We start from the raw sequence: 13,300 nt of genomic DNA, 5'->3' as shown, positions 1-13,300 counted from the left end.
AGGGTTGCAGAGGTTTCCATCACCAGGGAGCTCTGTGACCATATACAACTATGAGTGCTTTTATACAGATAGGGGACTTCTAGTATCTGTAATCACCTCCAGTAGGGGGCACATTATATTACACACGTTTTCCTAATGAACACTGAAACAATGACATCATTCCTCACCGATTATAAGTGATGACATTAGAACGCACTGATTATACAGATGTTATTTACGGGATCTTATATACACATGAATATCAGCTGTGTATTATTAATATATCTTATATTTGATTGTGCAATACACAAGAAGAAAACATTACCAGTTGCGGACAGCGAGCTTTCCTGTTTGCACTGTATGGTTCCTGTTTACAGATAGCCACTTGGGGGGAAAGTTATCAAAACTTGGAGAGAAATAAAGTAGAGAGAGATAAAATACCAACCTGCCTGTCGTTTTTCAAACACAGCCTGTAACTGGCAGTTAGGAGTTGATTGGCTGGTACTTTATCTCTCTCCAAACTTTGATAAATAACCCCCATAGTAACAAAAGTTACGTCCCCCAAACAGCGTAGTCATTTGTGATGATATTCTCTATATAATATGGCATTTTTTGAGCGTAATAAACAGTGAAAAGGAGCCAGGATGCACTTACTGTGAGTAATTAGTTGTGGAGGACACAAGGTCATCAAAAAACATGGACGCCTGCAAGGAATATATATGACATGGTGATTCCTGGACTATTGCTGAGTGCTTGAACAGATTGTAACTCAAAGAAATTCCTGCTGGATAATGCATGATAACCTTACATTGTTTTATTCATATCACATCGGAAAGTTTTCTACTTTAATAACCAGATCGGATGCTGGGGGCCGCCCCGCGCACGGCAAGACCACCCAGCATGCTGCCCGCCCCCAGCGGCTGCGACTACAATCTAATTTCCATTGCGCTGCAATTAAATTGTGGTCGCAGCATCTGTGGATGCTCCCTTGTCTAAATTGCACTAGGCAGGTTAATTACTGATTGCTTTTGCTGCTGAATGCCATGCTACTGAGTCATTTGCAGTGGGAATTAGTTTAATTCTAAATATATATATTTTCTTCCAGCATGATGTTGCCCTTTTATTATACTTCCTGACTTTTAAAAGGTGGGGTGGGTGGGAATAGATGAGCTGCAAAGTGCATCAGTGAGACATTGGAGTAAAAGCGAAATGCGTCATTAGTCCTCCTGGACCACTCACTTTCCTAAAATTCAGGCAGCTCTCATACATTATGGGAGAGCAGGTAAGCTGGCACCTGGTTCAAGCCTCAAAATAATTTTATACCCAGTGGGGAGCAGGGAGCAATGCAGGGGGTGTAGCACGGGGTGGACAGGACAACATATTGCAGAGAGGGGACGGGACAGAGCGGGGGAGGGGGTGGACCTGAGCACATACTGAGGGTATTTATTAGGAAGAAGAAGAAGAAGAATATATCATACCTGATCTGCACTCCATGATTTGCCATTGACATCTTGTAAAACTGGCTTCTCTGAGTTAAAGAATAGTGAGGATTTGGGTATGAAAGCAGCAAGATTCCCAGGGACATTTCTGACCAGGTTAGACGGTGTAGAATCTACAGCAGCAATCTAGAGAGAGGAAGAGAACATTTGGGAACTGAAAAAGATATATAAAAATGACCAAGGGGACGTTCATCTCCTTTTTATTATTCTCAACTTCAGTCTGTTTGTTTTATAAGGGTCTTTTTATCAGGAATAGAGACAATGTTGCAAATTGCATCATCAGCAGCCCAGACCGTCCATTTTTGCTGTCTCTGGGAGACTTGCCCACTTTTTCAGGCGGCCGGGAGTGCCACCCAATTTTCTGGAGCTTCTAAACCGTTCCAGGAGTGTAGGCAAGTAGAACATACTGGTCTCAGCCCATACAGCAGACGAGCCCTGTTTAATTAAAAAGGCACCTACCTGCTTGACAAAGGTATTCTGCAGTGCAGGAGGAGCGCTGGACAGCGTGTTTGCAAATAAAACATTCTTCGTTGCATTCAGTATGGATCTGGGGTCCAGTCCCAGCAGCTGTTTGCTTGGCAATCCACTCACCAAGCTGCCAAGGCTCTCCAGGCTTTTAATCTACCGCAGGAGGATGAATAACAGGGGAGAATTAGTTCAGTTTGTCATGGTAGCAAAAAACATGAAGCAAATGGATTTCTAAATGTTATTCAAGTTGCACCTGGTAATTGTTCTGCAAGAGTTTGCTCATGATCCCCCTGGCCTGGCCATTGCTCCAGCTGGTGACATTGCCCAGTGCAGGGACTGCGGATACCAAGTCTTGGCTGCTGAGACTGTTAATTTGTGATGGGGAGAGGCCCACGGCCAACGGGCCCAAGCTGATAATGGTGTCGGCGGATATGTTGTTTAATTTGCTGACCAGTGAAACTGACAACTGTGGACAGACAACAAAAAGTATAGTAATGTAAAACTGCTCGGCAACTTCAAACTAACATTGGTAAGACTGAACACAGTTACACAGGAATGAGGGGTTTAGCTAATGTGCAAACGCATATTTCAGCTTCTGCTTTGGACAGCTCATATGTGTCATGATCCTCTTTTACTTTTCCCTAAGAAATCTGGTGGAGCAGAATGGATGATACGTACGGAAATCTTTAAATTAACAAGCCATTAAACTGGCTGTTATACTGTATATGTTCTTTTAAAATGGAACTACTCCTTATTAAATATATGAACTGATCGCTGTAGACAAGTGCACCACCTGTTGTTTTAAAATATATTGCATCCAATGCTATACGTAAAAAAAAACATTACAAGTTTGACTGATAAGTTTTCAATGATGCAATTCTCAAGAACAGTGCTTTTCTTCTGACATCTATGCTGCCAGTGCCCTGATACATAGGTTTCATAGCCACCATTGCACCAGACCTATTCCTGGTGTAAGAGATCTGTCTGCAAACAGTATTTTCGCATACACACATAGCCTTGATAAAGGCCCCAGACAGGGGAAGAAACGCGTTGGTGGAGGAGGGAATCCGGCTGGTGAGGATGCTGACAATTTACCATTGGCACCGACGGTATACCCGGAACCGCCGGTCACCATTTAAGAACGCATTTGAACTGTTTATATCACAGTTCCAATCGATCTGGTAATTATTGCATTTATCACCTGCCTGGAAAGCCTCCTTTTGAAAGAAGGAATGCATTGCACTGCACTTTATACATTTTGCTGAATTTTTACCCATTGTAATTTCATATTCATTGTACTGTTTGTTTACTATATGTGCATTAAAATTGTTATACACTATATGCACTTTTTTTTTTCTTTCCATTTCCATATTCCCATTTGAAATACGGGACGGTGTATGAAAATCAATTGGAAAAGTGCTGGTTAAGTTATTACTTCATTTTCTCTTCTTTTGCACGATTGGTGAGGGGTTAAGGATACCTCTAGAAGTAATTTATTGACTAGCTGCTATAAGCGCACGGGACTCCACCTTTAACCATTGTTTTATCTATAGCCAAAAGATTGCTTACTGTACGTTCATACATGCTATTACCATCCAAATACGCTCCTTACCACGCAAGGGCAGATGCGACTGAGTAGCGCAACACTCTGAACCGGCCCAAGCATGCGCAGCACAAAAACACACAGTTCCATCCGCAAAATTGACTCGAGTTCAACTCTATATCAGCCCCTTAATGATGCAGTTAGCAGACAGCTTATTGAATGGAACATTACCTGCAGTTCCTCAGGGGTTGGGCTTGTAGGTGCTTTCCCTGGAGGAGCAGTAAAACACTGCTTGTTTATCAACTTGGTCACGGTCAAAACATCACTTGAGTTTAGGTTCTTTAAAGCAGAGGGACTGAGGTAACAGAGGAACTTACTAGGTAGGCTGGAAAACATGGCATGAAAACAATGGAATAAGCGATCCATTAAAAGTCACACTGACCTTGTGGTTAACAATTTTATTAGTAGTTACCAATTAAATGATTCATTAAAAAATATTTATATATATTTCAACGTTAATGTTTGCAGAATAACTTTCTCAAGTAAAAGTATATCACAATGAGCAATATTTACACCTAACAAGCATGTATATCTATGTATATGTATGGAAGTGAATATCAGCAACCAGTGATATGCCTCAAGTATGTGTTTACTGGATTAAGACTCTGTTTTATGAACTCACTTCTGTTCTAATCAGCCATTCGCTAAAATGTGTGTTTCATGCAAGTTTTTTTAATTCTTAAAGGGAGAATGGTGACGTGAGATCTAATCAGTCATAAATTAAGACAACTGCAAGTTATATGCATAATAAAGAACTTGCTAAATTTTTAACAACATAAATTCATACTGTTATATACAGGGTTTGTTTTATCTATACTTGCCTACCTGACCCTCTCCATGAGGGAGAAAATGCTCTGTTCCTGGACTTACCTGGTAATGTATGATTGCCATCACCTGTGGTGAGCTAGTTAATTGATAAGAAAGGTGTTTCACCACAGGTGATGGCAATCATACATTACCAGGAAAGTCCAGGAACAGAGCATTTTCTCCCTCATGGAGAGGGTCAGGTAGGCAAGTATGGTTTTATCACTATTTTTACCATTTTAAATATACCGTATCCATACCCTCCAACATGACCCGCCCCACTAGGTACAAAATGCTCTGTTTCTGGACTTCCCTCTTAATTTATTATTGCCATCACCTGTGAAGAAACAGCTTTCTTATCATTTAACTAGTTCAACACAGGTGATGGAAATAATAAAGTAAGAGGGAAGTCCAGAAAGAGAGCATTTTGTACCTAGTGGGGCTGGTCATGTTGGAGGGTCTGCGTATCATGCAGTTTTGATTATGGATTCCCTTATCTTAACTTGATAACGATAAGATCCAACACATCCTGGTGCAACCTAACTTGACACTCACTAGCAGTGATAGAGGGGACTTTTTTTTAAATCTCAGATTGATCACCATACCAGATGGATCAGATTTTGGCTGCATATAACCAGCCCACATACCCACTACAGTGGTAGGTCAAACTGTCCATCTACAGTATAATCATACTGAATGTTGGTATTTTATGTAACTATAAAGTTTTACTTTCACTAGAAACACAATTAAATTCCTTTTATCTGTATATTTATTACCTGGACACATTGGTGTTCCCACTGGATGTCAATAGGTAGGTGTAATAAACTGCCGTGTCTTGGGGGAAGTTAAGTTGGCTTGCAAGTTGAACAGTTGATGGATCACTGGCAAATATTTGCAGCTGTAAATAGAGAAACCTTTAAAGATTGCTAATACTAGTCTTTCAGATGTACAACAACCCATACGCCATATATTTACGGTCATACGTCAACGTTAGAATAAGATATTAATATGAGATAACCTGCAGGTTTGGGTTTGTTTTGTTTTCAGTAGTCCTTCCATACATTACTCTAAGCTAGAGGTTTTCAATCGCAGTCCTCAAGGCAACCCAACGGTCCAGGTTTTAAGTTTATCCATCCTTGGCCACAGGTGACTTCACCTCAGTCATTTTGATTTAACCATCTTTGCTAAGCCATGGACATACTGAAAACCTGGGCTGTTGGGTTGCCTTGAAGACCACATTTGAGAGCCTCTGCTCTAAGCAAAGATTGTGAAACTGGAGTAATGTCTCACAAGTGGGAGGAGCCTGTTTATTGTCCACATGACGACAGATAGACCAACTATGTACAGTGGAGGCAATTTGTTTCCTAGTGATGGCCATAAAGTAACTCCGGAACAGAAGGCGCGAAGTAACTTTGCGACTAGTTTCATTGCTAACTTTTCCTTGCATCCCTTAGGTATGATGCTGCATGTATTGATGAATATGGGAATTGAACATCCAATCCCTACATAATCTGCAGCGACTGAATCTAAGCAGTATATTAGATCCATACAGTATGTACATTTCATGGAGGGTTACAGTGGAGCCACTGCACAGTACCAAGTGATGTACACTGGGAATGAAGAGTTCTGTCTTATCAAACAGGATATACTTACCATGGAGTAATTAGCAAAGATAGGCAGATCTTCTGCACTTGTGTATGTCATGAATGAGGCCATGTTAGTCACAAGCCAGGCAGAGGAGTTGTCATTGCTTTGGTTAAAGCATTTAATGGTGTTGCCTAATAATAAAGACACAAATTAATAGCAGACATAACACATACCCAATATTTCACCCTTATCTGTGAATATTATGTCCTCTCATACAGGCTTTTTCAATAGGATTAGCATATTTAGCACACAGATTTCCAGTGTTAGTCTCATATAGGCGGAGCTATGAGTAAAAAAAGTGTGTGGGGCTACTAGTGTCAACATGGATGAAATAAAATGGAGGAAGTACGGGGAGAAATTTTTGCACTCCACCAAACTGGCTTTTGCTCAGGTTGAAGTGGGTGCACAAGTGGGACTAACACCTTCCACCTGCATTTACCCAATTGTCAATGTGACCTACATATAGGGCCAAATGTAATAGAGTGAGAGTTTCAGAAAGTGAGAGATTTGGTAAGGTTCTGCAGGTTTTTTTTAAAGTGGCAATCATTTACACAGCAAGATTAACCCGGTTTTGCAGTGTAAATGATTGCCACTTTAAACAAAAAACCCTGAAAAACCTTACCAAATCTCTCACTGTCTGAAACTCTCACTCTATTACATTTGGCCCATAGTCTATGTTTATGACTGGTGGAAGTTACCTTTCATGGTCAAATAAGATTTGATAAAAGACTGATAAATATTCTTCTGGTTAGCTGGTGCCATGCTGGAGAAATTAGAATCCAGGCCCTTGATTCTGTAAGAAACAACAGACAGACACATTATAATTACTGATCATTCTTTTCTGTATCTATACCAACATATCAATGTATAACATATCTATAGCAGCGTGAGAACCTGAACTAGTGTACAAAATTGTCAGCAGGAGCAGAGTGCCTTGTGACCATTGATGCAAATGACAATTTTTTTAAATCATCAGTTACAGGTTTTTAGAGACATTTGACTGCAATCTGTCACTTGCATGAGGCACAAAATTCCAACGATCCTTATCAACTTCTAATCAGGGTTCTTTCACCTGTCAACCTCGACTACAAGAGATCGTGGCTGGATGATGACCATGGACTGTGTTTATAGTCCTACACAATACATACCGGTATCTCAAGACACTTACATGGCTTGGTAGGAGTCACAGGAGATATTCTTTGGTATGAGACTGAGCTGGTCTGGGGTTATCTCTGACAGAACAGGGCTTAGGTTATTCTGGAAAAGCTGAGCCCAGTCTGAGCTGTTGAATGAGCTGAAGTTGGGCTTGATAACTTGGAAGGTTTGGGTCAGGAGAGCCTGGGATAACAGCGGACTCACAGAGATGCCATTGTCCTGTAAGCAAGGAGAAGCTTAGATTAACTATACAGAATATGTCCATCACATGGTCTTCTATTTATTTATTTATCTAGCTTATGGTTATAGACCCAAGCCTAGCCTGGTAACCCATAACCTGTATCGGAAACCGACTCTGACCAACATTTCTACTCACAAAGAGGGATATTTATCAAAATTTCTGAAGAGTACAAGAGGAGGTGTTGCCCATAACAACCAATCAGATTCTAGCTAGCAGTTTATACAATGTACTAGATAAATAGAATCTGATTGGTTGCTATGGGTGATTACAACTGTAAAGAGCACAGACTGGTCCTCAAGCCATGTGAGGAGGGTCAAGATATCCAGCCAAGAGCAACTTAGACCCTTTCTACCAGTACTGCCATTTCATTGGTTTAGCAAGGGGAAGCCAATTACAGAATAGGAAATTCAGGCTTCTATTGTCATTGGTTGCTCGGACCCATCTCCAGTGGTGTGACTAGAGGAGTATGGGCTGCACTGGGTGACACCATCTGAGGGTTGACACCAAAATATCAGCGTTGCTCTGAGCAGTGTCCACACTGTTTCTTTGTGCTGGAACTTGGGAGAGAGGATGTGGGCGTGGCTTTACTCTGCGAGGCCAAGCCCCTCACCGACACACTGGTTAATACCAAAGGTAGTGATGCCTCTGCCTATCTTTAATCCAATAAAAATGAGCTCAGCAATGACTCATCTGCCAGTAGGGATGGCCATTGGTGTTGTCTCCATCAATGGTTACAATGGATGGTGAACCTATGGGTGACCATCGATGGTAACAAACTATGCTATGGAAAACCTTTGATGGTTTCAAACCACTGATGAGGAAGGAGAGAAAGAAATTGGCTGCAACATGTGTTAGACTGGGGTATCTTGGGCTCCCGGATAGCTCTCACTTCAATTGCAAAATAAGTCGTAATATATAGATAGCATCCTGTAGCATTCACTTTACATGATTCCAAACTGATCCAGTGATTGGTTTTCTGTTGTTTTCCCACAGCAAAGTAGGTAACCCACAACTGCTAGACTACCTGCAGGATTCAAATTATTCACATGTCTTACAGAATATAATAGGCAGAATTTTAGAAACATTAGTGATTTATGGCAGTGTTTCCCAAACTCGGTCTTCAAGGCACCCTAACAGTTCAGGGTTTAAGGATATCCATGCTTAAGCCATGTGACACAGGCCCTCATTCAGGTTCACTCACTAAACTATGAAAATTGCAGACAGACGCTTTGAGCGAAGTCTGCTGTGCATGGACTTTCATATTGCGGTCGCATCCCAGAAGGCTGCAACTGCAATATGATGGAAAGCAGAGGGCGGCGGGGGTGATGCAGTGTTTTGGGGGAGTGGTCCGGACAACACCCCTGGAGAGCTGACCTTCACACCGGCAACGCCACTGGACAGGCCACCTTGCCACCAGCAAAGCCCCCATGTGCCTACCACGCTGCCACCTTCTGGCGGAGCGGGCAGCAAAGTAGGCAACTACCTAATAGTGATAATGGAAAGAAACGTTTCAATAGCGAGTGACTCCTGGTGGTAGATTTACTAAGTGACGCTGTTTAAGCGCCGCTGATTCTCGGCAGTTTTTACCTCAAAATTATGAACGCTAATATCATTAAGTGCAATACCCAGCATGTTTTGCAGTTAATACTGTCGGCTTTTTGAAATGTCAGGTCAAAGCCATTCTCAGCTACATACAAAAGCCGCCACTCAGTAAATCTAGCCCTATGGTATTAGCTGGCAGGAAAAGATGTATGACTTACTAATGTTACAACGTTATTGATGTAAGTCAGGAAGTTGTACACATCGGTGGCATTCTGTAGTGTTCCCACGATGCTGCTTGCGGCAGGTGGACCAATGTCTGCGACCAGGCTGTAGTCTACAATTTGTGGTACAGTGAGTACAGGCAGCACATCCAGCTGTAAAACAGTACACCGGCATCAGCACATTCACATTCCACTATCACTTGTACAGGAAACAGAATGACACAATGTAAATGTGCTTTCCACCAGATGGCATTCATTTGTTGGCTTATATCTGCCCTCCTGCACCTTTGATATAAATACAATGTTTACGCTTTCTGCCTTCATTCTGTGCTCTTCACTAAGCTCTCTCTAGCTTCAAAGCAGAGTTGTTTCTTTTGGACATGACAGCTCTATACATTGGATATGTACAGTGTTGTTCTGTAAATATGTCTACAGCTCAGAAAGTGCTAAGGAAGCTATTAATGGATTGTACCGGTGAGGCTGCAAACAGCAAAATCACTTTCTGTAGCTAGAACCTGTTGGTAATGATGTGTGTGCAGATCTTGTTATTTGCAGAGATATATAGGCACACAGCAGATAACTCAAACTATGAACAGCCCAGTTACTGAACCAGTGGTATTATTAAAGTAAAACAGGTACATCCGTACTCACTGTTGTATGCACACTGGTGATTGCGGAGCTTGAGTGAAGTGAGGTTCTAATCTATACAGCTCACCAGCCGGTGAGTGTATACTAATTGTAGGTAGTGGTGCAGAGTTACTGGAACAGCTTTATAATGCAGTTCTCTCTGGAGTTAAGTGGGAGACAAGTGTCTCCACCCTGTCACTTCTTACACTAAGTAAGGCTCTACAAGGTGGCTGTAGACACATAGTGCAACAGCACATCAGATTGGAGGATAGACCTCTCTGGGTCCTAGTGCGCAGCATGTATGCACAGTCTGCAAATAATGCAGGAGCACACTGATTTCTAACAGAACTAACATGAGTTTTGACTTAAATGTTAAAATAATATAAGGTAGATCACTGTTGTACGTTATGAGCGTGAGGTAGACTTCAAAGCCAATATGAGTCTGCACTTTTGCTTCCTCCTCTGGTTTTGCAGTCTTATTAAGAAATGTGCAAGGGTAAACCTAACATTCCGTGTGCATACTTTCTGAGCTAATATACAACAATCATCATCCTCATCACAAACTTTTCTTAAGGCTGCTATTAAAAGTTTATAATTCTGAACTAGCATGGTAACCATGACACAGTGAGCAGAGAGGCTTTGGAATGACCCCCTGAGCTCTGCCTGCACTGTAACATCATCCCTCTCCTTCTCTCCCCTCTGCCATTACATAACATGATGAAAGTTGTGACACTGTCTTGACTGTCTTTCAGCCCTTTTTGTTTATAAATAATGATTTGTAGGAGGATAGCTAATGCATGCTTTAAAAGATTTTTAACCTGCTATTTAAAGAACATTTTTTTATGTGGGATTGTGAAATTAACATTCTCTTTGGCAACTTCTACTTACTGCGCTGAAATTTCCGTTAAATGCCACAAAGTCGCTGTAATATGCAAATTGAGAGAACTTCCCCAAATTCTGTGATAGCAGTGCGCTGCTGTTGACATTTTGAGAACAATTCGGGCCTATGTATGTCAAGAGAGAAAGTAAAGGTCATTTTGTACAATGAAAAAGACTGAAATGCATTTATGTAGTAAGTAGGGATGACTGAAGCTGCTGTGGAATTTTGTACAAATGGAATTCCATGGCAGAGCAACGCGTTTCACTGTGAACTTAAAGCCATACAGTGCTTGAATTCTGCGTTGCTGCGCCATAAAGTTTTACTTTTGGTATATTTTATTTTGCAGAAATTATAACAAAGCTGAGACATATGTGGTCAATTCCTTTTGCTCTGATGTAGTTTCAATTCTGGAAAGAAAAAACAATGACATTTTTTTCCCCCGAACCTTTTATACTCCTTTTCCACTAAAAAACTAAGGTCCGACCCAACACGGTTCAAATCTGGGTCAGACCCCTTTCACACTGGGGTTATTCCCAGGCCCCCGCCATTTATGTTGCAGAAGCCCCAGGAAATCCAGATCTCCCCGGGGTTGGGTCAAAACTGACACGGCTTGGACCCTGGAACTCTGGACCGGCAACCTGAAGTGGGGCAGGGGTGTCCCATCCGGGAGGGTGTCTGTCACCACTGTCACCAGGAAGACATGCAGTGAGAGATTACAGCTTTACCATATGACGCTGTAGTGGGGTAAAAACGGAATGGTCTGGACCATACAGAGAGTGTGTAATCCCTCCCTCCCTGGTGACAGCTGTCACAGACACCGTTCTGTTTATTACCCAATCACCAGACTGTAAATGGAACCGAGGTCAGATAACCCGAGTTACCCATTTATACTGCCCCTTAATTCGTGTCCATCCTGGGTCCAACTCCAGTCGCTACCCGGGAAGGATACCTGTGTCACTGGACCCAGGTTTTTTTTTGGGACCCTTTTCCACTGAGCCTTGTCCCGGGTTATCACGGTAATAACCTGGGTTTTAGCAGCATTGGAAAAGGGGTATAAGACTGTTGGGGTATAAGGCTTTCTCCAGCGACGGAGCTGGGTGATTTTCCACGCTGTGCTGGCCCTGCCCCCAATCATGTGACATCATGCTGTCACATTGAGGGGAGCAGGGTCACCAGCACCAAGAAGAAGAGCACTGCCCAGGCTTGGACTGGCCCATAAGGGTACAGGGGAAACCACCGGTGGGCCCCACTGCCCAGGGGCCCACCTCCTGCTCTAGGGATCAGGTTCCAGACTGTGCACTTGAATTATACATCATACATATGTTACCTTATACTGTAACCCCTGTATACTGTACCCCCTTATACTGTACCCCACACCCCCACTGCGGACTGGCCACATCCTTAAACATGGGCCCCTACCACTGCATTCCCCTGGTGGGCCCTACATGCCCCAGTCCGACACTGGCACTGCCTCACACTCTGGGCAGCTCTGCAGCGGCTCTACCTGCTCTCTGAGTGGTGGCACGGCTCACACAGCCCTAGTTATGGCCCTGGCTCCCTCTCACATGCAACAGGTCTGATCTGGCGGCTGTGTATAATAGTGTTTCATTTTGTTGCTTTTTTATCTCTCTGTTTGACTGTTGCCCCTGTTTTGTCTATTTGAAACTTGTTATATTGTATTCTTTGTTCATTATATTGTAATTACTGTATCTATGTACTGCATTATGAACACTTGTTGGCGTCATGTACATAGCACTAATAATAGGGGGCATTGCACATGGAATATTAAGGCAAACTTCAGCCACGGAGACTTACTAAGCAATGTGGAACCATTTGCCAATTTGTTCAATAATCCAATTCTGATTGGATTCTTAGGGGGGATTCAATTCCAGGGGAAGGGTGCAAATTGCCATTGCTGCAGCTTTTAAATGCAGGCAACGTCAGTCTGTCACGCACCCTTTGCCCTGCTGACTGAATGACCGATTCGCACAAGAGTGCTCCTTACCCTATGTTGTAGCAAACACTTTTGTGCTTGATGCTGCTGCCATAAAGTGCGGTGCCATACTGATTTGGCCGGGCAAAGGGATTCACAGGTAATTGAATTTCCCCCTTAGAGCAATTTGCAGACTCGGTCCTGACCAATATGGTACCCTGGACAAGATATTAGTTTGTGCCCCTTAAAAGACACAGGGTGGAACGCAGGGCATACTGGGCACACCCCTAGAGCAATATGGCCATAGGCATGTGTCTATATGGCCTATGCCCAAGGCTGACAATGGCAGATTGTGATGACAATGTGGCTACACAGTCTGTAATATCGGAATGATTGTTTTAGCTTCCACATTAATGTTACCTTTCTTGCTCAGATACGGCTTGATCAGAACTTTATAAACACTCTTCTGTCTTTCTGGGGACATTTTGGGAAAATTCATATCCAGAGCTTTGAGGCTGTAAACCATATACATAAATACATGATATTAAAAGGGTGTGGTATAGAAAATCTACAATGCCAAGGTAGACAGTCATTAGGTCGACCCCATATGGTCGACATGCATTAACTAAGTCGACATGGTGAAAGGGCAACAGGGACAAAAGGTCGACAGGGAAAAGGTAGGCAGTGCATAAGGTCGACAG

General features: G+C 42.5%; 1 protein-coding gene across 2 annotated transcripts in view; it reads right to left on the bottom strand.

The window, feature by feature from the left end:
- Positions 1-13,300, bottom strand: part of MSLN (mesothelin) — a 44,040-nt gene that overhangs the window by 23,832 nt on the left and 6,908 nt on the right. For both annotated transcript variants that reach the window (XM_063934861.1, XM_063934860.1), the window contains exons 6-17: positions 13,020-13,114; positions 10,675-10,790; positions 9,157-9,312; positions 7,169-7,374; positions 6,699-6,793; positions 6,007-6,131; positions 5,130-5,251; positions 3,721-3,874; positions 2,200-2,412; positions 1,938-2,099; positions 1,458-1,604; positions 634-683 (exon numbers count right to left, since the gene is read on the bottom strand). In XM_063934861.1, the coding sequence (XP_063790931.1) occupies positions 634-683; positions 1,458-1,604; positions 1,938-2,099; positions 2,200-2,412; positions 3,721-3,874; positions 5,130-5,251; positions 6,007-6,131; positions 6,699-6,793; positions 7,169-7,374; positions 9,157-9,312; positions 10,675-10,790; positions 13,020-13,114 (1,641 nt within the window). The remainder of the gene's footprint in view (positions 1-633; positions 684-1,457; positions 1,605-1,937; positions 2,100-2,199; positions 2,413-3,720; positions 3,875-5,129; positions 5,252-6,006; positions 6,132-6,698; positions 6,794-7,168; positions 7,375-9,156; positions 9,313-10,674; positions 10,791-13,019; positions 13,115-13,300) is intronic.

The sequence above is a fragment of the Pseudophryne corroboree genome, chromosome 7, assembly GCF_028390025.1.
Source record: "Pseudophryne corroboree isolate aPseCor3 chromosome 7, aPseCor3.hap2, whole genome shotgun sequence".
NCBI classification, from domain to species: domain Eukaryota; kingdom Metazoa; phylum Chordata; class Amphibia; order Anura; family Myobatrachidae; genus Pseudophryne; species Pseudophryne corroboree.
This window is presented reverse-complemented; position numbering and strand designations above follow the sequence as displayed.